This window comes from Akebia trifoliata, chromosome 1 (genome assembly GCF_017979445.1).
Source record: "Akebia trifoliata isolate Shusen 1 chromosome 1, ASM1797944v1, whole genome shotgun sequence".
Taxonomy (NCBI): domain Eukaryota; kingdom Viridiplantae; phylum Streptophyta; class Magnoliopsida; order Ranunculales; family Lardizabalaceae; genus Akebia; species Akebia trifoliata.
This window is the reverse complement of record NC_141375.1, coordinates 27,986,790-28,013,105: the sequence shown is the minus strand read 5'-3', so window position 1 is coordinate 28,013,105 and position 26,316 is coordinate 27,986,790. Positions and strand designations below refer to the sequence as shown.

General features: G+C 35.3%; 3 protein-coding genes across 4 annotated transcripts; all 3 read right to left on the bottom strand.

Moving 5' to 3' along the window:
• Window positions 1-40: 40 nt before the first annotated feature.
• On the bottom strand, window positions 41-5,407 carry LOC147411431 (ylmG homolog protein 1-2, chloroplastic-like). 2 transcript variants are annotated; one of them, XM_086448613.1, is made up of 3 exons: window positions 4,487-5,407; window positions 542-573; window positions 41-431 (listed from the first exon to the last, which is right to left on the bottom strand). In XM_086448613.1, the coding sequence occupies exon 1, from the start codon at window positions 5,336-5,338 to the stop codon at window positions 4,565-4,567; it is 774 nt and encodes a 257-aa protein (XP_086304739.1). In that variant the 5' UTR covers window positions 5,339-5,407; the 3' UTR covers window positions 41-431; window positions 542-573; window positions 4,487-4,564. The 2 variants fall into 2 exon arrangements, with proteins under 2 accessions (XP_086304739.1, XP_086304729.1); XM_086448603.1 differs by lacking the exon at window positions 542-573.
• Window positions 5,408-8,669: 3,262 nt separating this feature from the next.
• Window positions 8,670-13,323, bottom strand: LOC147411430 (G-type lectin S-receptor-like serine/threonine-protein kinase At4g27290). The gene is made up of 7 exons (XM_086448573.1): window positions 11,969-13,323; window positions 11,460-11,591; window positions 10,399-10,526; window positions 9,798-10,008; window positions 9,456-9,693; window positions 9,225-9,375; window positions 8,670-9,034 (listed from the first exon to the last, which is right to left on the bottom strand). Exons 1-7 carry the CDS (start codon window positions 13,266-13,268, stop codon window positions 8,738-8,740), a joined length of 2,457 nt encoding a protein of 818 aa, XP_086304699.1. The 5' UTR covers window positions 13,269-13,323; the 3' UTR covers window positions 8,670-8,737.
• A 5,686-nt stretch (window positions 13,324-19,009) lies between these two features.
• On the bottom strand, window positions 19,010-23,755 carry LOC147411429 (G-type lectin S-receptor-like serine/threonine-protein kinase At4g27290). Its single transcript, XM_086432055.1, has 8 exons — window positions 23,601-23,755; window positions 22,042-23,524; window positions 21,536-21,641; window positions 20,475-20,605; window positions 20,164-20,374; window positions 19,822-20,059; window positions 19,591-19,741; window positions 19,010-19,400 (listed from the first exon to the last, which is right to left on the bottom strand). The coding sequence occupies exons 2-8, from the start codon at window positions 23,299-23,301 to the stop codon at window positions 19,104-19,106; spliced, it is 2,394 nt and encodes a 797-aa protein (XP_086288181.1). The 5' UTR covers window positions 23,302-23,524; window positions 23,601-23,755; the 3' UTR covers window positions 19,010-19,103.
• Window positions 23,756-26,316: the final 2,561 nt, after the last annotated feature.

The following is a 26,316-nucleotide window of genomic DNA, read 5'->3' as shown; positions in this document are numbered from 1 at the left end:
CCAAACAATCATGTCTCAAATTATCCAAGAGAATCTCAAATTGCAAAGAGCAATTCTATTAGTAATTTAACAGCAGACAATCCCAAAATGAAAAGTTCCATCCAAACAACAAATCAATGAAAAGTTTGATAAGAGTGGCGAATGACCCCAAGCAACAAATCTGATAAAAGAACTAATGTACGGGAGAGCTCAAATATATAGCTAGCTAATGAAAATCCAGTGAACTTTCCCTCACATTCTCTTAATTGGTGGAAGCAAGGTTAAGATGGAACAAAAAAAGGAAACCAGTAGTCATCATGCTTCTTTTATTTTGAAATTTGCGAGAAAGTGATCTATCTCATTAGTGCATCACTGGTCTTTGTTGTCCAAACCATCTCAATTGACTCTCCTCGATAGTATCTCCTAACGGGGGCATTCCTAGTTTCTCTTGACTGTATAAAAAGAAAGTATGATTAGGAGTTTACTATGATACTATCATTAGTGATTAGAGTTGTTCACAACAGGAAACAAAACACTAAATTAAGTAAAATCAGAAACTAACCTAAAGGCCACTAGAACATTGATTAACTACACCTGCAATTTAACTCACATTAGAAAATTATAGGCAAGTAACTCGATACTAAAAAACTTACGTAATAACCCAACTTCTACAAATATAAGCCGAAACGGGGAAATGAAGTATGCTGGAATGAATCAAATTAATCCTATAATCGAGATAATGGGACTGAAAAATCATGTGCAACACCCGCCTCAGAACCTTCTGATTTGAAAAAAGTCAACCTCAAATTTCGAAGGTTAAAACATTAAACTCAACCTACACCTTGGAATGTACACAGAGACAACGCACATGCTGTTGCAACCCAAGAAACTCATACGAGTATTGGAGTTGTACTTCTTTGTATTTCTGATTCTGCTTCTTGCATTTTTCTTTGTTTATTTTCTTGTTCTAGCCATTGTTTAATTTTGATACATTGAAGTTTTTTTCGACTACTACCAATTGGTACTCAAGGTTGCCCAAGTTGATAGTCTACTTCGGGACAGTCGAATTGTGAGGGAAAAAATCTTCTATGTTCAGCAAATAAAGCTGTCTCTGTTTACGAAAGAGATAGGGCTCTTTTAAGCATTCTTTATCCACCAATCTACCTAAAGCAACCATGGGTGGTGGGGATAGAGCTTTCGGTGTATAGACAAGGGAATCAATAATTACCAAGGAACTAGTGTTTTTGTTCCAAAACTCGTTTAGCCACGAGATATAAGATGCGGTAAAAGCATGTTTGAACATCTTAGACAACCCAAAGTATGGCAATATAGGAAAAATGCCAAGAAAGAGGTCATACATGAAAAAAAATGTACTGAATACATTGTACGTGAGGCTCTAGTGATTCAAGGGCCAACGATCTTCAAAAAGCCAAAGAAAGGGGGCATTAAAAGCATCAAGTGTCTACACATATATCAAACCTAATCACTCAAGGAAGACCGAGGTGATGATTCAGTAAAGATAAAGGTAAAGGTGACATTTTGGCCCATAAAAGATGATATACATGACAAGTAAAATGAAATAATTTTTCTTGGGTGCTCTCAACAATCTACAAGCCATCATTTGGAGATCGGAAGAACTTTTGGAAGTATTAGGGCGAAGTTAGTGCCTTATATATATAAGCCATTGTCACTATGGAGCTTTTTTGGGCTTCCACTCCTCGAGATGAGAATGTCTTTTTGATGATGACTTTGACCTTGATCTAACAGTTTCCTTCTCTTGTTTATGGTAGTCTAGCTCCCTTCTACTTCTTTGGAGCTCTTTGAATGGTAGAAGAAAAGAAGGTGAGAATGATGGAGTCTCGGCGTTGTGCTTGCCGAAGATCCTCCAAAGTTTAAGGAGAGTGAAGAAGACGATGATAGTAAAATTACAATAAGCTTGTGAATTTGCCAATTTGAGGATTGATCTTTACTAGGGGTGGCAATCTTATATGATCCGCGAACATGACAATCTTATATGATCCGCGAACACGACTCGAAAACAACACAAAATTAGTGGGTTTGGGTCATAATAGTGTCAACTTGTCTAAAACGATTATTAAATGAGTTGGGTTCGGGTTACCACTTAATCTGTTTTGACACGTTTGATTATTTTGTCATTAACATGTTATTTTAAATATATCAACAATTATTTAAGAAATTTTCAATTACCCATTTTTTACAAGAATTTCCTAGAATTTTTTTATAATATATTTTATTTTTTTAATTCTAAAAAAAATAGAGGGTGTTTTTAGATATTTTTAAAATAATTAATGGTTAAGCTTTTAGTTTTGATGAGAAAAAATATTTTCCTTACTTTATTTTTTTCATCCGGTTTTTCATTTACATCTAGAGGCACAATGTTTTGATTCCTATTATGGTGATTCATGTGAGCAAAACGACCTTTACTAAGTATGGCTAGTTTTTTAATGCGATAATGAAATACACTTTGCTTAGCCAATAATAATAATGAAAAATAATTTCCTTGCTAAGTTAGGATGGAAAGTTTTCTGACCACATCACCTTATTGCATCCAAAAACATGATCTGATGCCACATGGTTGTAAAGGAAAAAATATATGAAGTTTGAAAAAAAATATCAAAAGAAAGTTACTTTTACCATTGAACTTAGTTTATGTTTGTATGACTTTATTTTTAGTTAAGGTATTTTATTTTTGGTGGTGGAAATATAACTTATTCTTTCCACACCAGAAAACGGTTCTTGTGGGCTATGCTTCTAGCGGCTATTGCTTGGGGGGTTTGGAACAAGAGAAATAACAGGGTGTTCAATAGTAAGTCTAGTAGCTCTACTTTTCAACAAAAAAAAAGAGTCTAGTAGCTCTCAAGCGAGTTTTTTAGAGATCTTGGGCCTGTTAAACCTTTGGTCCAAGCAGAACATAGAATTCGTGGGGATTACTTTTGATGATTTTGTTTTTAGATGGAACTCTTTATGTAATCAGTGATGTTGTATTTTTCCTTTCTTTGTTGCTCTTTGTGAGGCTTTCTCAGCCTCCGTGTTTCTTGTTTTCCCTCTTTTTCAATATATTATACTTATAAAAAAAATGTAACTTATTCTTTCCAATAAAGATTGGAATTGCATCAAACAGGTTATATATTGGTTGGGTTAGGTATACCTATTTATAAATGGGTTGGGTTTGGGTTTAAGTTTTTGACACGATTATTATATGGGTCGGGTTTGGTAAAATTTCATAATACCCTTACCTCAACACAACTTGATCCGACCCATTGCCACCCCTAATCTTCACTTTCACTTGGTCCACCTCGGTCAAATACAGCCGTGTTACTTCTTCAGTCGGTCCTCACTTGGGATAGTGCCAAACACTATTGTTGTTCATGCCCAGTTCATACCGTGCTCATCGGGGGCTTGGCCTAAGTGGAAATGAGTCAGATTGTTCCTAGTTTGGCTGTTCTCAGTTTGGACACTATCCTTGACTTTGGTAAGTATCTGTTAGGTTGCTCCCAATGATCCCGTGATGCTTGCGCGGGATAAATTCGGCACTCCCTATTGAATTTGCTCATTTCTCCAAGACACACGTCTTTATCACAGAGTGGGACAAAAATGATCTCCACAATCACAATCTTTTTTTCCAAAGATTTTTTGTTTAGGTGGGAAGAAATTTGTAAAGATCAAGTTTATTTATTTATTTATTTTTTTGGAGGTGATCTCTACCTCTTTAGCTTTTCTATTTCAATAAACTTACTCCATGTATATTTTTTTTTTAAATGCCCAAGAAAACACATAAATTTCTTTGGCAACTTATGGAGTTCCAAGAGAAAGGACCAAATGATGGACTGTGAAGAATCACACTGATAGCCATTGAGAAGAAACAGCTTTCCATCATTTTCATAAGACTAATAATGACTCTTTAAGTGGGTCCTCTCCCAGTTTGCAACCCAAAAATGGCTTCGAACATAAATGAACATAAGATAAGGATTCATTCAATTGACCCCAAATTTTTGGAATAAAATTAGTGCTACGAATTGCTAGGACCGAAGATTCATAATTTGAAGCTTACATGATAACTGTCCAACTGTAAGAATGGTCTGGAGGACACACATGTATTGAGATGTCTTCAAGAGGACACAAAACAGATGTGTAACATAAATCAAAGAAAATAAATCTCTCTTTTGCTCATCTGTATATCCTATATTGTTAACAATTATGTCATTCACTGAAACTTAGAATTTCATTCTACGCTCTAAGTCAGATAAGTTATGCTGTTAATGAGATGTTTAGTCATGAAATTCAATTGGGAAGTTATAGCACCAACCGTCACATAAAATTGAAACAAATTGTTAATCCCTAAACAAGAAATACATGTGATATGCAAATTAAATATGAGATACTTCGATACAAAATCTGAACTAATACATTTGATTCCACATTACTATTTCAACCACAATAATTAAACAAACAAAAGTATAAAAAACACAAATTACTCATCTCTTACTCGAATTCTACCGACCAGCTTGCAACCTTAAAAAACCATAAACATCAAATCCACATTATCTTGTTGAAATGCTTTAGTTCAAAAACCTCCTCTGGTGCTTTGCAGAATTGAACCAAGAACGCCCAAAACAGCAAACGCGAGAAGAGGACTAACATCGAGAGTGTCAAAGATTGGTGGGATTATGTTCCTGAAAAGGTTCAAGTAAGGATCACAAAGATCCCGAATTGCCGATAGAGGTTGACGATCCCATGGAATGTTGGGGAACCAACTGAGCAAAACCCTAACCATCAAAACCCCACTGTAGATATCGAGCCACTTAGCCATACCAGAAGCTACAACTGTTAATGGAGTGTTTAGGTATCCACTCGGACGGTCTCGGACTGCGGCGAAGAACAGTGGACCTACCGTGCAAACTAGGCTTTCTTGGAGATTTCGAATCTTCGCCAGTTCTTCTGATGTGGGATTTAATCGAATTCCCTTAATCTTGAGTGAAACCCCTCGAATCGAGGAAGCGAAAATTTTGGAGATTGAGAAGGCAATTGCGATGATAGATGCAATGGAGCGGGTTGAATCGGAAAGAAGATTTGAAGATTGGGTATTATTGTTCTTTAATGGGTTTGTTGTTGGGATTACAGGAGGGGAAGCTGAGGATGCTGAAACCCTAAATTTTGGGCTTGGTTGCAGAGGTTTATATTGTGATTTGAGTCTGCTGAGAATGGGTTTTGGAAATGAGAAGGTAGAGAGATAGCTAACGTGGTTTGAGCTTAAAGCTTTTATTTGGGGATGAGATGGGATTTTGGGGTTAGGGTTTCTAAGGATGAGGGTTTCAGTGGAAGCCATTAAAGAAGCCATTTTCTTCTCTGCAGCGTAACACGCACAGCACGGCCTCTATGTCTCTCCTTCTTATCTATCATACGAGTGCTGATTTTGTAACTCGATGCGGCCTCAACATGTTTAATGGGGATGTGCAGTTGTGTATCCCGAAGGAAAAATCTACGGTTCTTACAGAATACATGTCACTTGAGCTATTGAATTACCTCAGGTTTAAGTACAAAATCATTACACTTATTACATAAGGAAAATGCTGAATAACACAAATGGAGACCAAAGGAGGAAAAAATGATGCGGTAGGTGCACACATAACGGTAAACGTTTTTTACTCGTATCTTGCAGAAAATCATCTACAATAAAGGGGCTTAGATTAGCCAATAGAGCTCTATTAGAAAAATGGCTTTGGAGATTCGGTGAAGAAATGTTAGGCTGGTATAGCGGCGAGGCTAAAGATCCTTATGGGTGTAGTGTTTGGAAAGGGATTCTTAAAGTGATGGAGGATTTCAAGAGAGGGATAAGATTCAAAGTGGGATTGGGAGATAGGATTAGATTCTGGGAGGATAGTTGGTGTGGTATATCGCCTCTGGCAGTCCAATTCCCGTCTTTGTACACTTGTTCAATCAACAAGAACCGCTCTATCCAGCAGTGTTTGGTTGGCAATGAGTCTGGTCCTACTTGGGATTTGGGGTTCAGAAGAAATTTTAATGATTGGGAGCTAACCGATGTAACATCTTTCCTTGATCTCATGTATACAGTTCATCTCAACGACAACGAACAGGATAAGTGGGAGTGGACAATGGCTAAGGATTCGAGATTCTCTGTTAGGTCTTTCTATAAGTGGCTTTCTTCTAATGTAGAGAGTTCCTTGGTGGGATCAATCAATTGGTCCAGGTTAGTCCCTTCTAAAGTATCTTTTTTCGTTTGGTTGGCTTCTCTTAGTAGGATTCTCACGTTGGATAATTTGATTGTGCGGGGTTGGATCATTCCCAACGGTTGTCCCCTTTGCATGAGTGATGCGGAATCTGTTGATCATTTATTAATCCATTGCTCTTTTTCTTTTGACATTTGGTCGACTTTTCTTGGTCTTTTCGATTTTAACTGGGTCCTTCCTCGTAAGTTCTCCTCGGTGTTAGTAGAATGGACCAGTAAGGCTTTTCATACCAGGAAAAAAATCCTTTGGGATATGCTTCCCTCGACTATCACTTGGGGGATTTGGAACGAGCGAAACAACAGAGTGTTCAATAACAAAAGTAGCAACTCTTATGCAGGTTTCTTGGAGATCTTTGGTTTATTATACCTTTGGTCAAAGCAGAACATAGAGTTTACGGGAACTTCATTTGATGATTTTGTTTTTAGATGGCACTCCTTGTGTAATGATTAGTGTTGTTTTTCTTTTTTTGCTTTTCTTTGAGGCTCTCTCGGCCTCTTTGTTTCTTGTCTCTCCTCTCTGATCAATATATTATACTTTTCAAAAAAAAAAAATAAAAAATAATGTGTGCAACACCACATCGTTTTGTCACCTTTGTGTTTTCGTTTGTGTCATCCCAGCACGACTCATTATATAATTGAAAATTTAAGATTGGTGGTGAGATTGAGTACAAGTTTGATGTTGGCTATTCGTATAAAAAAGTTATGTGTAGTGTGGAAAGACAAACGTCACTTGAAGTGTAAATTTAAGGAGTCGTGACTTGAGCAGGACACCTGACATGGTGGTGTTCATGTCCATACATGCATTTTACTTATATCTCAGAGAAAATGCATTTATGGGCATGCCCACCATTACATGAAGATGTGCCCATGTGTCCCCCATTGAGGTAACTCTAGCATTAATCTTAAATTTATTATCTTTAAGTTACATAGAGAATTGTGATAATCTGACTACCTAGCACACTCAATTGACTCTCTTGATATGACAAGTTTAGTTGTCGTAGATTTGAATGCCTCGGGATACACAAGTGCACTTTCCTATAAAAAGTGTATCCTGAGAGAACCATGTATCCCAAGGCGTACAGATCTACGGCTCCCGAACTTATCACGTCAGGAGAGTCAATTGAGTGTGCACGTGGGGTAGTCAAATTATCATGACTCTTACGTAAAAGGTTTGATATCCTCGCATGAAAATGAAAATTATACTTTTCTTAAGACTCTTGAAACTTCGAAGTTCTACCCATAAATGGGACGAGAGCATAGCCTTTTTGCCCAATAATAGAAGTGGATGTCAAACATAGTTTTAAAAGTCGTTTTGATGTTTCGTCCATTAATGAGATCGAGTCGTCTTCATTTTGGCTGAGATTTAAAACAATGAATTGTCAACCTTTATCTGAGTGCATAACAAGTGGATAGCTATTTGAGAAACACTCTAAATACATATATTATATAATAGTAAAATGACATTCAAATCAAAAGTTACATCTAAACCCTTAAAATTTATGATGTTTTTTGTTCATCATCGCAAATCTTTGAAATTATGAGTACATGATTTTCCTTCAATCATTGTTCTGCATCACCAAGTATCAAGATGGATGCAATCAGAGTTTAAAAAAAATTCAGGTAACTCAAGAGGTGAGAAAAGAGTATTTTGGATACTTCAAACCTTTTGCCTAGTGCGAGGGAAAGTTTAATAATTGAGTCTTAGTCAGTCCCTAAATTTAATTGTTTTTGTTTTTATTGACATCTCTCAAGAAAATCCTAGCACTAGGCACAAGTTAATGTTCTTTCTTTAAAAAAGTAACTGCATCTCTTGATAAAATCTATATTAAAAAAGTCCATAATCTTGGATTATTATTTCCTTTGTAAAAGTTATGTAGAATTAGTGAATCTCTTTTTTTTTTTTTTCCTTTTTTTCTTTTGCCATGTCGACTTCGAGATATGATGTTCTTTCTTTTTCAATTTTGATGTTGCATTTGGTGTTATTCAATTCTTGTGAAACAACGAAGCAGTAAAAAGAACAAAAAACACACGAAACACAGAAGATCTTACGTCCACATAGCAGAACAAGAGCTATCACTATTTTCTTTTCTTGGTTTTATACACCTAGAGATCACTATTTGTAAATATCGGGAGTTGCTAAACGCATGTATCTCCACAAATAGAAAAAAAAAATCCCTTAAGAAAATGTTATATAATTTCCCTTTAGTAGCCCTAAATTATTTGGTCCAGCACTCCACCCGCTGACCAGGACAATTCGATTATTGAATGAGAATCAATTGTATAATTTCTTAAATTCCATTGAGAACTATTCGATTTTCCTGGACTAGCAACCCATAAGAGACTTGTCCTTCATTTCTCTCTTAAGAAATCTTGACTTCGATGCCTAATGTCCTTTCAGCTGCCTACACAATGTCTCACAAGATTTTGAAAAGAAATAATAATTTTTTATATATATTTTTTGAAGTTATCAACATAAGTATTAAGAATCCTCTATCTAGCTTCCAATGATGTAATAGATAACACATTTTCAGTGCGACGTTCTTCTGTACTTGTATCAATAGGACTTGTTTCTCCAAAGAAACCTGGCTGTTTGGGTTGTGGCAATGCTGAGATTTCAGTACCGAGCATAAAAACCACAGATGACATGTTAGGCCTGTCATCTCGGAGTTTTTGTACACACAGTAGGCCCACTTGGATACATCGTAACACTTCAGATACAAGACATGAATCCTCCAAACATGTATCCATTAGTTTCAAGGCATTGCCTTCTTCCCATAGTATCCATGCCTGAAAAAATTTCAATCCATAACCTTGGTCATTAAATGACAGAATGGTGATATTTCATCAGAATAGTGCTTGTTTCAATCAACCATTTTTTGTTTGAAAAAAGATATAATTTTTCATAAGAGCTTTCAAACCATTCTTCCTGGTGCAGAAATGGCAATCCAAACAGGCATTTTAAGTTCATCATACTTACATGTCCAAGAAGGTTGTGATGGTGATTCGGATGATAAAACCCTCTGTTCCTTTTGCCACTTACTATCTCCAATACTAAGACACCTAAGCTGAAGACATCAGATTTCACAGAAAAGTAGCCCTCTATCGCGTACTCAGGAGACATATAACCACTGCAAAATATCATTAAGTATAAATATCTGTGAATGATGAGGATATATTTCTAACTTCTAATATATGTAATGGTACTTACTATGTTCCGACTACTCTCTTTGTTTTTTCTTCAGTTTGATCCCCTCCAAAAAGTTTTGCCATGCCAAAGTCTGATATTTTTGGGTTAAGGTTGCTATCTAGTAGAATATTACTGGCTTTGAGATCCCTATGAATGATTCTCAATCTAGAGTCTTGATGAAGATAAAGAAGTCCACGAGCGATCCCCAAAACAATTTCAAACCGTGTCTTCCAATCCACTAGTTTGCTTCTAGTTTTATCTGGACAGTACATCCAAACCAACAAAAGCTTTATGATTAGTATGTAAATTTACATAAATCAATCCAATTATTTAAAAAATATGGAAGAGTTAAGAATAGAAGACCAAAAATGAAATAGTCCAGGCTTTTGTTGGGCATATATTCATAGATCAACATCTTTTCTTCTCCTTGAATGCAATAACCCAAAAGCTTAACGAGATTTCGGTGTTGAAGTTTAGCAATCAATATCAACTCATTCGTGAACTCGGTGAGGCCTTGTCCAGAATCCTTGGAGAGCCTCTTCACTGCTATTTCTTGTCCCCCTGCTAGATTACCCTGGAGATTACATTTAGAATGATTTTTACAAAACAATAGAAGAAAGAGAAGTTAATTACCTTATATATTATTGTCATTTTAGTGAGGGCGGAGCTAGTAAAGAGCTGGTAGGGGCAATTGCCCCCACAGAACTTTGAGACACCCCTATACTTTCAACTAATTACATGCCCCATTTGTCTCAACTCCCTCACCTCTCTCCCCATTTGCCCCCACAACCTCATCTCCCTCCAATTTTTGCCCCCACACCTTCACCTCCCTCCAATTATATTTTCCAGCACAAATAATTTTTTCACCATTCAAGGTCTTCAACTATACAACTAACCATAGTTTGCCCCCATTACAAGAAAATCCTGACTCCGCCCCTGATTTTAGTCCATAAATAGAAATTACCTTGTACACTGAACCAAAACCACCTTCTCCAATTTTATTTGCGTAAGAGAAGTTGTCCGTGACTGTTACTATGGTTGTCCAGTCAAACGAAGGTAGTTCTTGCTCTTCCTTCCCACTTTTGTTATTAACTGCTAGTTAGAAATATTGTTGGAAAAATGAATTAGTATAAAGAAACAATGGGTAATGCCCCCGGGTCTACACTATAATAATTGCAGAGTTTCCCATCTTTATATATCATCATCATTAAAACTACTCAATGCAAATCACCTCTGTCCTGTCCATGAAATGGCAAACAATTAAAGAATAATAACTTGGGCGTTTTGGTTCCAAGAATGTTGGCGCTACCTATCAGATATCTGTGGCAATCATCTTGAATAATTTTTCTTTTGCATTAGTGTATGTTTTCTTGTTTCTCATATCAAAAGTAAACAGAGGAATATGAATGACATATTTTAGGCCCCCAGTAGATATATTTAGTTATTTGATTCATGTTTCGGTAAAAGCTAATGATTAGGATGACGCTAAGGAGATTTTTTTAGTCATTTATCGAAAATACAATGAGACTCCTCTTTAATAAGATCCAACAAAGTTCTCCTTTCTAGCTGGTACATCTCCAGTTATACAGATCATGCCTACAACTTCTTTGTTAATTTTAGCTTTAACATGTCCATATTTTATTGAAATAATTTGATAGATGGTGTGGTTCACCTAATTTAGTATATTTTTTTAGCAAATAAGTCTCACTTGGTTTGGGAGTCTAGACGACACTTCACCTAACATCGAAGGACATGATCTGTTCTTGAATGACATGTTTCAATGCAGGGTTGGATGTTGACATTAACATCAAAACCAGTCTAACACCTTAATTTCTTCTTTGGGAAGTGCTGGTGATAATGTCAAACCACCATCAAAGCAGAGAACAAGTTCAGTTTGGATCAGCCCATGACATGAAAAGTAACTTCTTACAACCATGCTTAATGCAATATAATAGCACTGGAGACAATCAGACAATCACATATTTTATATTAGAAGATTTTTGTAAGTATTGAGAATGATTTTACCTTCTTTCTTTCTCCTTATTTTCCAAATAATGCACCCCATCACCGAACCCAAGAGAAGCATAGATGAAGCTATTGATATGATGACTATTATCACCGCTGGTCTTTTCTTCTTATTGGCATAGTTGATTGGTTCTACGCACCACAATGTTAAAAAAAGTAAATCATTTGTTAAAAGCTTAATACAGCATTAGTAAGTCAAATCAACTTAAAAATAATTTATTTCCAAGAAACTTGGTGATTGAGAATCTCAAAAAGAAATGGAAAATTGAGTGTTTTGCAAAAGGACTTTTCACAAATTCATTTGAAGGCTACTAATTGTGTTGAAGGTAAATCTATATATTGCAGAGAGCTATAGAGAAATTGGTAAAAATATAAAAGATCTCCATGAAAACTATACACATAGAGAAGATTAGTCATTTGTGGCGAGAATCAAATTAAAGAACTTATTTTCTTGTTGAATAAATTTTGTAAAAAAAAAAAAAAAAACGTAAAACAATAACAATACGTACCTAATTCGGATGCCGCCAACCGTATATACAGATCTTGGTCTGCTACATCGATAAACTGTCTAATATCGACCAAATCCCCGAACCAGATAATACATCCACTGCCCCCTCCACGAATATCTGAATTAGCATAAGCTGTACAATTGCAGTTCTTCAAGCACTCCACCTCACATTCCGAAAGGCTCATGCTTTTGTTAACCCAAAAACGCAACGTATCGGGCAATTTCACCTGTTCAATCTTTAAAAACTTGTCTCCCTTCCCACAATCCAATGGAATTCTCCGAACACAGCCTTCCAACCAAATGAAAGCTTCCCAATTTTGTTGTAATTTGGGTCTGAATCCATGCAAACACTGACACCATGAAGAATTGCTTATGTTGCAAATACTGTTACTGCCACAAAATCCATAATTGTCACATTGGTCTTTAAGCACTGTGAATAAAAGCCTCCAATCCAGACTCTCATGGTTCCATGTAAAACGTTGAATTATCCCCGATTGATTCATTACTAATCTTGTAATAATAGAGGCATCGCTGATCTCAGTCATGTAAAAAGCCTCATCTGAATTAGACATGAATATGGCTTTGAAAACTGGGTTTGATACAAAATGTGAAATTCCACTCAAACGAATTCCATTCCATGGTCCTGTTCTAAACTGTTTGATCGATCCTTTATGTAGAACTAGTTGAGGTAAATCAGAACGTTCCATACGGTAAGAATACTCTCCAATCGAAGGGTCATCGACGTTCTTCCACGATGTCAAATACTGATCCACCCCCATCGTTAAATTCCATCCCTGCTTCATGCCCGGTATTAAAGTATCACATAGATAATCAAAACTCTGCCATAGATAACTTGCTGATTTACCATAGATATCATCTTTCAAAACAAGATTTCCAGAGTCTAAAAGTTGAGCAACCGGACTCTCGACCGATCTCGACGTATTTGAAGACCAGATAATACTCTTTGATCGATTGAGAAGGACAATATCTCCATTATATGTTATTGTTAGAACTCCAGATGAATCTGTTAATGGGTCGTTTCTGTTGGCAACCCATACTACTGTTAGTGGGCTAAACTTGTACCAGATACCCAAATACCGGTTCTTTGAATTACTAGGACTGAAGAATCCTAATTCAAAAATTTGGTTTGGAGAAACTAAGGTCTGGTTGTCGCTGATGAATTGGTTTGGAGTTATGGTGTCTAATGCAATGGAGATATTTGAGAACAATGAGATGATTGCAAGGAATGAGATGTACTTCTTCATCAATAATTTTGTGTTTTTTAGGATCAACTCTCTCATTGCTCACCATAGGTGAACTGTTGAAATTTGTTGTTAGGTAGAAACTTGGAGGAAAAGAACAACATCATGTGACGATTTTTTAAGATATTAACAAGTCTTCCAACTTGTGCAAGGTTCCAAGCAACAACTCAAGCAAAAAGTCAAATAAAATAATATTAAATTTATAAATAGTTAAATAATAGTTTTTTAACATTTTAAAATAAATAAAATTATTATTCTTTTTTTTTTTCCACAATCAATATTATTATAATGAATAAGAGTCGGTTTCATAAGTTTTGGAGCGGCTTAGCTCAAAATCCAATCAATTGAAGAGCTGCTCTTTCCCTTTTACAAATTTGAAGGAAGGCGAAGACCTTACCTACCCAAAATTTCTGAACCATATAAGGGTTGGTCAAGTCCAGGCGTCAGGAAGCGGAGGTTTCGACTTTGAATCCCCTCGTACGGGTCACCCTTGGGGTTTATCCCAAAAATTATTTTTTATGTGTTGGAAATGAGATTGCACGTGCCTGAAAATTAGTCAGGTGGTCTAAGAGACCTATATATCTTGGAAAAAAAAAAAAATCTGACTATTAATTAGTCTGGTGTGTCGCACAACATCTCTAGTTTTGGGTCTTTAGGCAAGCATGTCACACATGGTAGTTGAGGTGGCAAACTTTTCGAGAACTCTTGGGATGTGCAATGTATAAAACGGGGGCAACCCTCTCTTTACAAGTCTATTTCTTATAGTGGAAGTTTTACTGGACTAGTATCTTGTGATTTTTTTCCTTCTCATTGGAGGGTTTTTGACGTTAAAAATCGTGTTTTTTTTTGTTCATATTTTTTTTTTTTATCCAATTTTTTTTATTCCACATTTTACATTCTACATTGGTTTGCACATATAGAGAATGATGCAGTGTTTCCTAACAATTGTAAGTCATAAACTTGGAGATAAAGAGCAAGATTATGTGACGATTTTTTAAGATATATAACAGTTCTTCAATTAGTCCAAGCAGCAATTCAAGCAAAGGAAGACACAAAACGTCAAATAAAAATATAATTTATTTATAAATAGTTAAATAATATGTTTTAAAAAAAGACTAAGTGTGTGTTTGGTAACATTTCTGAAGTTTGAATGGAGGTGGTCTATCTTTAAAATTCAAACTTCAGAAGTTCTATTGCCGTTTGTTTCGATTCAGATTTCAGAATTAAAAATCAAAAATCAAAAGTTTTGATTAAGTGATGTGGCGATACTAGATGAAACTTCTGAATTTTGAATTTATTTTTTATTTCTAAAATATCCTTCTCAAAACACTGATTTCTATCACTTATCCCTTCTTTGTACAAACCCAAAAATCCTTATTTGTAACTTTTCTACCTCTCGTTTCTCTTCTACATCTCCATATTCTACAACAGTGTTGTCAAGGTCTCCCCCCTTTCTCTCGTTGCTTGTTCGAAAATCCTATATTTTTTACTTTGAAATTAACACAGTAAGATCTTTCTCTATCTTTTTAATATATCACTTTCATCTATTAATGGATTTCTCTTTTTCTTTTAACATCATATGTTTCATATATGTTATTTTGATCATATGTTTGTAATTTAAAAATCTTTAAAGGTTTTTAAGTGTATGAGATTTAGGTTTTGCTGATTTTGGTGTCTCAAGAAAAAATGATTGACATTATTAGGATAGTCATCTTGGTCTTGGACGATTTTTAAAACCATAGGATACTAGTGTCTATTATAATAATAAATCAAAATTATCTATTCCATAGATGATGAAGAGGTGACTTGGTAGTTCACATCTTAATCCAATGGGATAGTGCTTGCACATCAAAAATTAATTTTAAATGTCGTTTATATTTTTTATCATAGTCAAGCAAATGGTTTAGTAAGATAATTAGGATCTGACAAATTTTCTCTTTTTTAATGAAATTTTTTCAAGGAATTTGAAAGTTGTTTTTTGGTACTTTTGAGAGAAGTGGTTGATTGTGTAGCATTTCAAGTGCTTAGTTATTAGAGTATTTTTGGCCATTTGAATCCTTGTTTGTTCATTTCAACCTCATTTCTTTATTACTTTAATAAAATTTTCTCATACAAAAATCTAATAGATTCCGAACCATTAGAAGATCTAATATGATATAATGAAATATTCTCACCGCAAACATTAGTTGATATAATCAATTTACGTGATCAGATTGTAAGTCAACTAGAAAATGCATGATTGTTTATTGTTTGAGTATTACCTTGTTGAAATATAATTTCTCAAATATGAATTCAATTTGAAAACAATAATTTTTGGATATTTGATTTATTAAAAATCGAAATTAAATATGTAGATGATTTCATTATACATAACATGTTATGTTTTTCGATTAATAATTTATTAAAATTATAAAAAGGTAATATTGTCAATATGATCATTATATTTTAAAGTTTTGTTCGTAACTAAAAAATTTTAAAAATGACAAACAAAAATCTTTTCCAGACTCAAATTTCAAAAATTAAAAATTAGACTTCAGACTTCTAAAGTGTTATCAAACATATCCTAAGTTATCAATCTGACCAATTACTTTGTTGAAATTTTTAGTATTAAAACCTGAGTAGTTAATCGTCTTATTTGCATTCTCAATTTTATTGATTAGTAGCAGAAGGCTAAGTCAATGAAAATGAATAAATTGCTGTCAAATCAAAGGTGTGATTGGAAACCACCTCCACATGGATGGGTAGTTAGAAGATCACTTAAGTTTGCAAGGTGACTCCATTTATTTGCTTGACTTTTAAATAAGTATGGGTCCCGTTCACCACCCTTAGTTTTACCACACACTTTAACAAACGTGTTTTGTCTTACATGGGTTAGAAGTTTCGGAATGAGCTGATTTTTGGTGAGGATGATCTCTATGGTGAGGAGATCATCCTCACCAAAAATCAGTTCATTCCAAAACTTCTAACCCCATCAAAATTGATTTACAAAAAAATGGACGGTCCACGATTTTTCAACGTGTAAACATGGGGCTAAACATTTCGGAATGGGCTGATTTTTGGGGAGGATGATCTTCTAATCATAGAGATCATCCTCACCAAAAATCAACTCATTCCAAAACTTCTAACCCATGTAGGACAAAAAACGTTTGTTAAAATGTGTGGTAAAACTTAGGGTGCTGAACATTTCCCAATAAGTATTGACAAGTATCTCTTTTTCACCCTTTTTAATATTGCTGTGTGAACACTGCAAGGGTCAACCGACCTACAAATCGTGCAAATTCTTCTATCGTAGAGGAAAAAAATACCCCACCATCTTGATACATTGCATATTGGTGCGTTGAAGTGTGTTGTTTTCTTGCGGTAGTATTTTATTTGCTTGAATCATAGAAAATTGACTTGTTATTTTTCTTCAACATGGCGCTCTATCCAATGTAGAAAAAGAAAAAAGGTTCTACAGATGATCCACTCCCAAGATTTGAACTTTTCTTGGCCCCAAGATATTCTTAGAAGGTGGCATTAGGTCCACATTTCTGAACTAGTTATCAGAACTGGGCCTCTTTTATTCATGGGATTGGGGAAAAGTGGGTTGAAGACTCCAGATGGGAATTTCTAAATTTATTTTTTTAAGATTAAGTGAGGATTAGGCAGACCCTTACAAAAGGAATAAAGACCATTACATTCTATCATAGGATTCTGTCCTCTACAACATTGAACCATGGGATCATGTTTTTGGGATGCCACAAGTTGAGCATACGGACCCTTAAAGAGGATGAAATCCTTAGTAACTTAGTAAGGCTAGTAGCACTCTTACTAATATTGTTCTGGTGTCATTATACGCACTCTTTTGGATTACTGACCTTCAATACAAACAGTTGGTTCTAGCATTCAAGTCGTCCAATTTCGTGTTTTTTCATTACTCATAGGATATTAGATTAGATGTATACGTTATATTAGATATAATGCATTAACACTTAACATAAAATCTTTAGATATAATTCATCACATAATTCATCACAGGGGTTGCCGCTTTCAATGAATGCAAAGGAATTTTCCATCATGATCTTGTTTTTGAACAGGACATAATTGTAAGCATTGATTTTAGTTAAGTTTTTCTCATTTTGTAGATTTGGTTGGTCTTCTCGACATCTAAGGCCTACGTACATTTGTTTGCCTTTACTAGTATCCTTTTCTTTCTATCTAAAAAATTTGAAAATGATGATTTGCCCAGACATGTTTTTTCTTCTTAAGCCATTATAATGATCACATAGATTTGTGGTTGAATCTATAGCTTAATTGTTCCTCCAATCGTACTTGCACCCACGAAGCAGATGACACTATGAAACCCATGACTCTTATAGTTATTCTAAAAATAAATAAAATGGTATAGCTTAGTAGTAATTAAAATCATGATATATATGAACAGCGTTATTACGACCCCTATTACGACTCATATTGCGACACACCATTTTGTCTTATATGGGAAAAAATGTTTGGAATGGGATGATTTTTTGTGAGGATGATCTCTGTGATGAGAGGATCATCCTAGCAAAAAATCATCCAATTCCAAAACTTCTAACCCCATCAAAATTGATTTACAAAAATTGGACGGTCTATAATTTTTCAACAAAAATTGGACGGTCTAGAAATCTCATAATGAGCTGATTTTTGGCAAGGATGATCTCCTCACCATAGAGATCATCCTCACAAAAAATCAGCCCATTCCAAACATTTTTGCCCATATAAGACAAAATGGTGTGTCGCAATATGAGTCGTAATAGGGGTCGTAAGAACCTGACCCTATATATACATATATATATATATATATATATATATATATATATATATATATGGGTCCCTTTCAGCAACAAACATTTTGGCAAAACATTTTTCAAAACATGGGTTAGAGGTTTTGGAATGGGCTGATTTTTATGAGCATGATCTCTATGGTGAGGAGATCATCCTCATCAAAAATCAGCCCATTCCAAAACTTCTAACCCCATGTTTACAAGTTGGGAAATCGTGGACCGTCCATTTTTTGTAAGCCATTTTTGATGGGTAAGAGGTTTTGGAATGGGCTGATTTTTGGTGATGATGATCTCCTCACCGTAGAGATCATCCTCACCAAAAATCAGCCCATTCCAAAAGCTCTAACCCATATTTTGAAAAATGTTTTGCCAAAATGTTTGTCAAAATGTTTGTTGATGAACATTTCCCTATATATATATATATAGAGCGAGAGAGAGAGAGAGGAGACTAATTGAGTATTAGAGATAAGATTATAAGTAATACTTTCTGGCAATTAATCATCAATGATATACAATTAATCGATACCCAATGCTCTAGTTTTTTTAGTTCTTTCCCTTTATGCACACAAGAGCACTTGGGGTACAACTTGGATGGGTCCAATCGAAACTTAAGCAGAGCACGTGGTGGAGTTTTCCTATCATGGGTTGAGCTTGGGTTAGATTTGACCTCATCCTCATAAACTAATAAGTTTTTAGTTACTTCACAATTTATATGGATGGTTGAGTTATTACTTATTTATGAAGTTAGGTTCCAGACTCTCTTTTCATGTAAACAGTGGTTATTGAAGTAAATGGAGGGGGACAGTTTTTTAATTATTGAATGAGAATCGACTCTAGAATTTCTTAAATTCCATTGAGATCTATTGGATTTTCCTGGATTAGCAACCTACTAAAGGCTTTTTCTTCATTTCTCTATTAAGAAATCTTGACTTCGATGCCTAATGTCCTTTCAGCTGCCTACACAATGACTCAAGATTTCAAAGAGAAATAATAATTTTATTTTTTTATAGTTTTTGAAGTTATTAACATAAGTACCAATAAAGTTATCAACATAAGTACGAAGAATCCTCTATCTAGCTTCCAATGATGTAATAGTTAACACATTTTCGGTGCGACGTTCTTTTGTACCTGTATCAATAGGACTTGTTTCTCCAAAGAAACCAGGCTGTTTGGCTTGAGGCAATGCTGAGCTTTCAGTACCGAGCATAAAAACCACAGATGACATGTTAGGCCTGTCATCTCGGAGTTTTTGTACACACAATAGGCCTACTTGGATACATCGTAACACTTCGGATACAACACATGAATCCTTCAAACATGAATCCATTAGTTTCAAGGCCTTGCCTTCTTCCCATAGTATCCATGCCTGAAACAATTTCAATCCATAACCTTGGTCATTAAATGACAGAATGGTGATATTTTAACAAAACAGTGCTTGTTTCAATCACCCATTTTTTGTTTGAAAGAAGATATAATTTTTCATAAGGACTTTCAAACTATTCTTCCTGGTGCAGAAATGGCAATCCAAACAGGCACTTTAAGTTCAACATACTTACATGTCCGAGAAGGTTATGATGGTGATTTGGATGATAAAATCCTCTGTTCCTTTTGCCACTTACTATCTCCAATACTAAGACACCGAAGCTAAAGACATCGGATTTCACAGAAAAGTAACCCTCTATCGCGTACTCAGGAGACATATAACCACTACAAAATATCATTAAGTATAAATATCTGTGAATGACGAGGATATATTTCTAATTTCTGATATATGTGGTGTCACTTACTATGTTCCGACTACTCTTTTTGTTTTTTCTTCGGTTTGATCCCTTCCAAAAAGTTTTGCCATGCCAAAGTCTGAAATTTTTGGGTTAAGGTTGCTATCTAGTAGAATATTACTGGCTTTGAGATCCCTATGAATGATTCTCAATCTAGAGTCTTGATGAAGATAAAGAAGTCCACGAGCGATCCCCAAAACAATTTCAAACCGTGTCTTCCAATCCACTAGTTTGCTTCTAGTTTTATCTGGACAGTACATCCAAACCAACAAAAGCTTTTCGTTTAGTATGTAAATTTACATAAATCAATCCAATTATTTAAAAAATATGGAAGAGTTGAGAATAGAAGACCAAAAATGAAATAGTCCAAGCTTTTGTTGGGCATATATTCATAGATCAACATCTTTTCTTCTCCTTGAATGCAACAACCCAAAAGCTTAACGAGATTCCGGTGTTGAAGTTTAGCAATCAATATCAACTCATTTGTGAACTCAGTGAGGCCTTGGCTGGAATCCTTGGAGAGCCTCTTCACTGCTATTTCTTGTCCCCCCACTAGATTACCCTGGAGATTCCAAATAGAATAATGTTCCCAATACAATAGAAGAAAGAGAAGTTAATTACCTTATATATTATTGTCATTTTAGTCCATAAATAGAAATTACCTTGTATACTGAACCAAAACCACCTTCTCCAATTTTATTTGCGTAAGAGAAGTTGTCCGTGGCGGTTACTATGGTCGCCCAGTCAAACAAAGGTAGTTCTTGCTCTTCCTTCCCACTTTTGTTATTAATTGCTAGTTAGGAATATTGTTGGAAAAATGAATTAGTATAAAGAAACGATGGGTAAGGTCCCCAGGGCTACACTATAATAATTGCAGAGTTTCCCATCTTTATATATCATCATCGTTACAACTACTCAATGCAAATCATCTCTGTCCTGTCCATGAAATGGCAAAAAATTATAGAATAATAACTTGGGCGTTTTGGTTCCAAGAATGTTGGTGCTACCTATCAAGAATCTGTGGCAATCATTTTGAATGATTTTTCTTTTGCATTAGTGTATGTTTTCTTGTTTTTCATATCAAAAGTAAACAGAGGAATCTGACATGACATATTTTAGGCCCCAATAGATATATTTAGTTATTTGAATCATGTTTTGGTAAAAGCCAATGATCAAGATGACTCTAGGGAGATTTTTTTAGTCATTCATCGAAAATACAATGAAACTCATCTTTAATAAGATCCAACAAAGTTCTCCTTTCTAGCTGGTACATCTCCAGCCTTATGCAAGTCATGCCTACAACTTCTTCGTTAATTTTAACTTTAACATGTCCATATTTTATTGAAATAATTTGACAGATGGTGTGGTTCACCTAATTTAGTATATTTTTTCAGCAAATAAGTCTCACTTGGTTTGGGAGTCTAGACGACATCACCTAACATCAAAGGACATAATCTGTTCTTGAATGATATGTTTCAATGCAGGGCCGGATGTTGACACTCATATCAAAACATCGCTAACACCTTAATTTCTTCTTTGGGAAGTGCAGGTGATAATGTCAAACCACCATCAAAGCAGACAACAAGGTCAGTTTGGATCAGCCCATGACACGAAAAGTAACTACTTACAAGTATGCCTAATGTAATATAATAGCACTGGAGACAATTAGACAATCACACATTTTATATTAGAAGATTTTTGTTAGTGTTGAGAATGATTTTACCTTCTTTCTTTTTCCTTATTTTCCAAATAATGCACCCGATCACCAAACCCAACAGAAGCATAGATGAAGCTATTGATATGATGACTATCATCACCGCTGGTCTTTTCTACTTATTGGTGTTGTTGATTGATTCTATGCACCACAACGTTAAAAAAAGTAAATCATTTGTTAAAAGCTTAATACAACATTAGTAGGTCAAATCAACTTAAAAATAACTTATTTGCAAGAAACTTGGTGATTGAGAATCTAAAAAAGAAATGGAGAATTGAGTATTTTGCAAAAGGACTTTCCACAAATTCATTTGAGGGCTACTAATTGTGTTGAAGGTAAATCTATGTGTTGTAGAGAGCTATAGAGAAATTGGTAAAAATATAAAAGATCTCCATGAAAACTATACATATCGAGAAAATTAGTCATTTGTGACGAGAATCAAATTAAAGAACTTATTTTATTGTTGAATAAATACTGTAAAAAAAAAAAGTAAAACAATAACAATACGTACCTACTTCCGATGCCGCCAACCGTATATACAGATCTTGCTTTGCTTCATCTATAAACTGTCTAATATCGATCAAATCCCCGAACCAGATAATACATCCACTGCCCCCTCCACGAATATCTGAATTAGTATAAGCTGCACAATTACAGTTCTTCAAGCACTCAACCTCACATTCCGAAAGGCTCATGCTTTTGTTAATCCAAAAACGCAACGTATCAGGCAATTTCACCTGTTCAATCTTTAAAAACCTGTCTCCCTTCCCACAATCCAATGGAATTCTCCGAACACAGCCTTCCAACCAAGTGAAAGCTTCCCAATTTTGTTGTAATTTGGGTCTGAATCCATGCAAACACTGACACAACGTAGCATTGTTTATATTGCAAATACTGTTATTACCACAAAATCCATAATTGTCACATTGGTCTTTAGGCACTGTGGATAAAAGCCTCCAATCCAGACTCTCATGGTTCCATGTAAAACGTTGAATTATCCCCGATTGATTCACTACTAATCTTGTAATAATAGAGGTATCGCTGATCTCGGTCATGTAAAAGGCCTCATCTGAATTAGCCATGAATATGGGTTTGAAAACTGGGTTTGGAAAAAAATGTGTAATTCCACTCAAACGAATTCCATTCCATGATCCTGTTCTAAACTGTTTGATCGATCCTTTACATAGAACTAGTTGAGGTAATTCAGAACGTTCCATACGGTAAGAATACTCTCCGATCGAAGGGTCATCGACGTTCTTCCACGATGTCAAATACCGATCTACCCCCATCGGTAAATTCCATCCCTGCTTCATGCCCGGTATTAAAGTATCACATAGATAATCAAAACTCTGCCATAGATAACTTGCTGATTTACCAAAGATATCATCTTTCAAAACAAGATTTCCAGAGTCTAAAAGTTGAGCAACCGGACTCTCGACCGCTCTAGACATATTCGAAGACCAGATAACGCTCTTTGACCGATTGAGAAGGACAATATCTCCATTATATGTTATTGTTAAAACTCCAGATGAATCTGTTAATGGGTTGTTCCTGTTGGCAACCCATACTACTGTTAGTGGGCTAAACTTGTACCAGATACCCAAATACCGATTCTTTGAATTACTAGGACTGAAGAATCCTAATTTGAACATTTGGTTTGGAGAAACTAAGGTCTGGTTGCCACTGATCAATTGGTTTGGAGTTATGGTGTCTAATGCAATGGAGATATTTGATAACAATGAGATGAAAGCTAGGAATGAGATGCACCTCTTCATCAATAATTATTTTGTGTTTTTTAGGATCAACTCTGTCATTCCTCACCATAGGTGAACTGTTGAAATTTGTGGTGATGAGATGTGTCCCACGTTCACTTGAAAAGAAAGAAGACTCTTCCCATTCCAAGATCTCTCTCCCTAATCCCTATCTCATTTACTTCTTTTTGGTTGTCGTCGTTGAACCACAATTAATGTTCTTTCTCCGCTCACTCTGCCTTCAACTCTACAATAACACATACACAAGGAAAGTGAGTGAAATCAGTCCACTTTAAAGGCTTTCTCAAGTTCATTTTACTTACCGGTTTGGTAACAACTTTGAAGGTGTGTTACTGATCTTGTGAAGGATCAATCCACAAGTTGAAGGTTTTCTCTAACATTCCAAAAGATCAACTTTTGGGGGTGTTTGAAATCACTTTCAAGGTAAGAGATTTTGTGTTTTTGTTGAGATTGGAATCCGACTTATCGGCAAGATCACTTAAGTATGCAACGTGACTCCATTTATTTGCTTGACTTTTAAATAAATACCCTTTTTAATTTTTTTCTCCGTCAACCCTTCAAGGGTCAAACGACCTACAAATCGTGCAAATTGTGCAAATTCTTCTATCGTAGTGGAAAAAATATCCCATCATTTTGATACAGTGCATATTGGTGCATTGAAGTATGTTGTTTTCTTGCACTACTATTTTTGCTTGACTTAATGAACATCAATGCTATCGTTACACCAATCATTGAAATTTGCCGCAATTGGGTGTGCTCCTTAGGTCGTGACTTCGAATCTCTATATGTTCTTATACCAAAAGGTGTTTAAGACCCTAATATTCAAAGGACTCTTTCGACCAGATAAAAAAATCTGTAATTACTAGCAAAGTTTTTTATTTTTATTTTTTATTAATTGAATTTTCTTCAAAGTAGACCGGAGCTAACTGAAAGGTTAGTTTCCATCCATAAGCATTTGTAGGTACTTCAATAACCCATAAAGGGCTGAGTTCATAAGAACAAAGAGGGTCAATATAATATGAGTTGAGTTTTAAAGAACGAAAGGTCAATGTAATTGAGTCTCAACTTACTATGCCTGAGTGGGACTTTATAAACTTTATTGTTTCGATGGGCCTTTCCATAGGAATTAGGTTTCACATGACAGGGTCGGATGGTGCATGCGGTCCGGGGATTAGTCCTATTGAATAAGGTTGCTCTTTGGGCGGGCAAAACCCCCTGGACCAAAGGCTAGCCTGCTACCACACAGATCCCTCATTACAAAAAAGAAAAAAAAAATTTGCCACAATTCGCGATAGTAGAGCCTTCCTGTGTTTTTTTCTCTAATCACCCAAGTTCTTGCAATTTTACTCACGCGAGGTCCATATAAAAAAACAATTTCAAGTAATGTGAGAAGATGACGTATCTTTGCCGTAGTTGTCTCTCTACTTATTATATTGTTGGTTGATCTTGGCAAGTTGCTATCTAGTTCCAAATTTTTGCGACAATGATTGCACCTAAGTCATGAATCCTAGAAGATTGAGTTGTTATTTTTCTTCAACATGATGCACTATCCAATGTAGAAAAAGAAAAAAAAGGTTCTACACATGATCCGCTCCCAAGATTTGAACTTTTCTTGGGCCCTAGATATTCTTAGAAGGTGGCGTTAGTCCCACATTTCTGGACTAGTTATCAGAACAGGGCCTCTTTTATTCATGGGATTGGGGAAAAAGGGGTTGGAAACTCTAGATGGTAATTTCTGATTTTTTTTTTTTTTTAAAGATTAAGTGAGGGTTAGGTAGACCCCTACAAAAGGAACAAGGTGAGCATAAGGCTACTTAATGAGGATGAAATCCTTACTAACTTAATGAGGATAAAATCCTTACTAACTTAATGAGGCTAGTCGCAGTCTTACTAATATTGTTCTGGTGCCATTGTACACACTCTTTGGGGTTACTGGCCTTCAGTACAAACAGTTGGTTCTCGCATTTAAGTCGTTTGATTTCATGTTTTTTTGTTACTCATAGGATATTAAATTAGATATGTATGTTATATTAGATATGACACATTAACACTTAACATAAAATCTTTATTGTTTCACCACAGGGGTTGCCGCTTTCAATGAATGCAAAGGAATTTTCCATTATGATCTTGTTTTTGATCAGGGACATAGTTGTAAGCATTGATTTTAGTTAAGTTTTTCTCATTTTGTAGATTTGGTTGGTCTTCTCGACTTCTAAGGCCTACGTACATTTGTTTGCCTTTACTAGTATCCTTTTCTTTCTATCTAAAAAGTTTGAAGACACTTAGATATGCCTTTGGACAGAACTGATGATAAAGATGATGATTTGCTTAGACATGTTTTATCTTCTTCAGCCATTATAATGATCACATAGATTTGTGGTTGAATCTATAGCTCAATTTTTCCTCGAATCGTACTTGCACCCACGAAGCAGATGTCACAACGAAACCCATGACTTTTATAGCTATTCTAAAAATAAATAAAAGGTTAAAGCTGAGTAGTAATTAAAATCATAATATATATATATGGGGACGGATCGACGGACGTGTTGAAAACCGAATGAGAAACAGATGATTGTCATTCGTTAGATTTAAGGGAACCGACGGCTGAGAAGGCGTCCCTTGTCAACTCCAATCTATTATTTATTCGTATAAAACTCCCTCGTTTTTGTTTTTTTTTTATAACTAAACCCAACTCTCTTCTCTCTTCTCTCTACAGAAAACCCAACGAAGCTTCTCTCGACAGAAAACCAACTGAAGACCCAACGCTCTCTTCTCTCTCGATCGACTGAAATCACAGGGAATACCCAACTCTCTTCGCTCGACAGAAATCACAGGGAAAATACCTTTATCTTATATTTAAGAACCACAGATATGCAGGGGGGTGGGTTCTTATACTCATGGCCCTATGATTCATCAATATGGGCAGTCGTTGTTTAATGACAACCGCACATCTAGACTTTCTTCTTGCTTTTTTTTTTTTTTTTTGCTCCTCTGATTTCCCAACATTTAGCTTTTGAT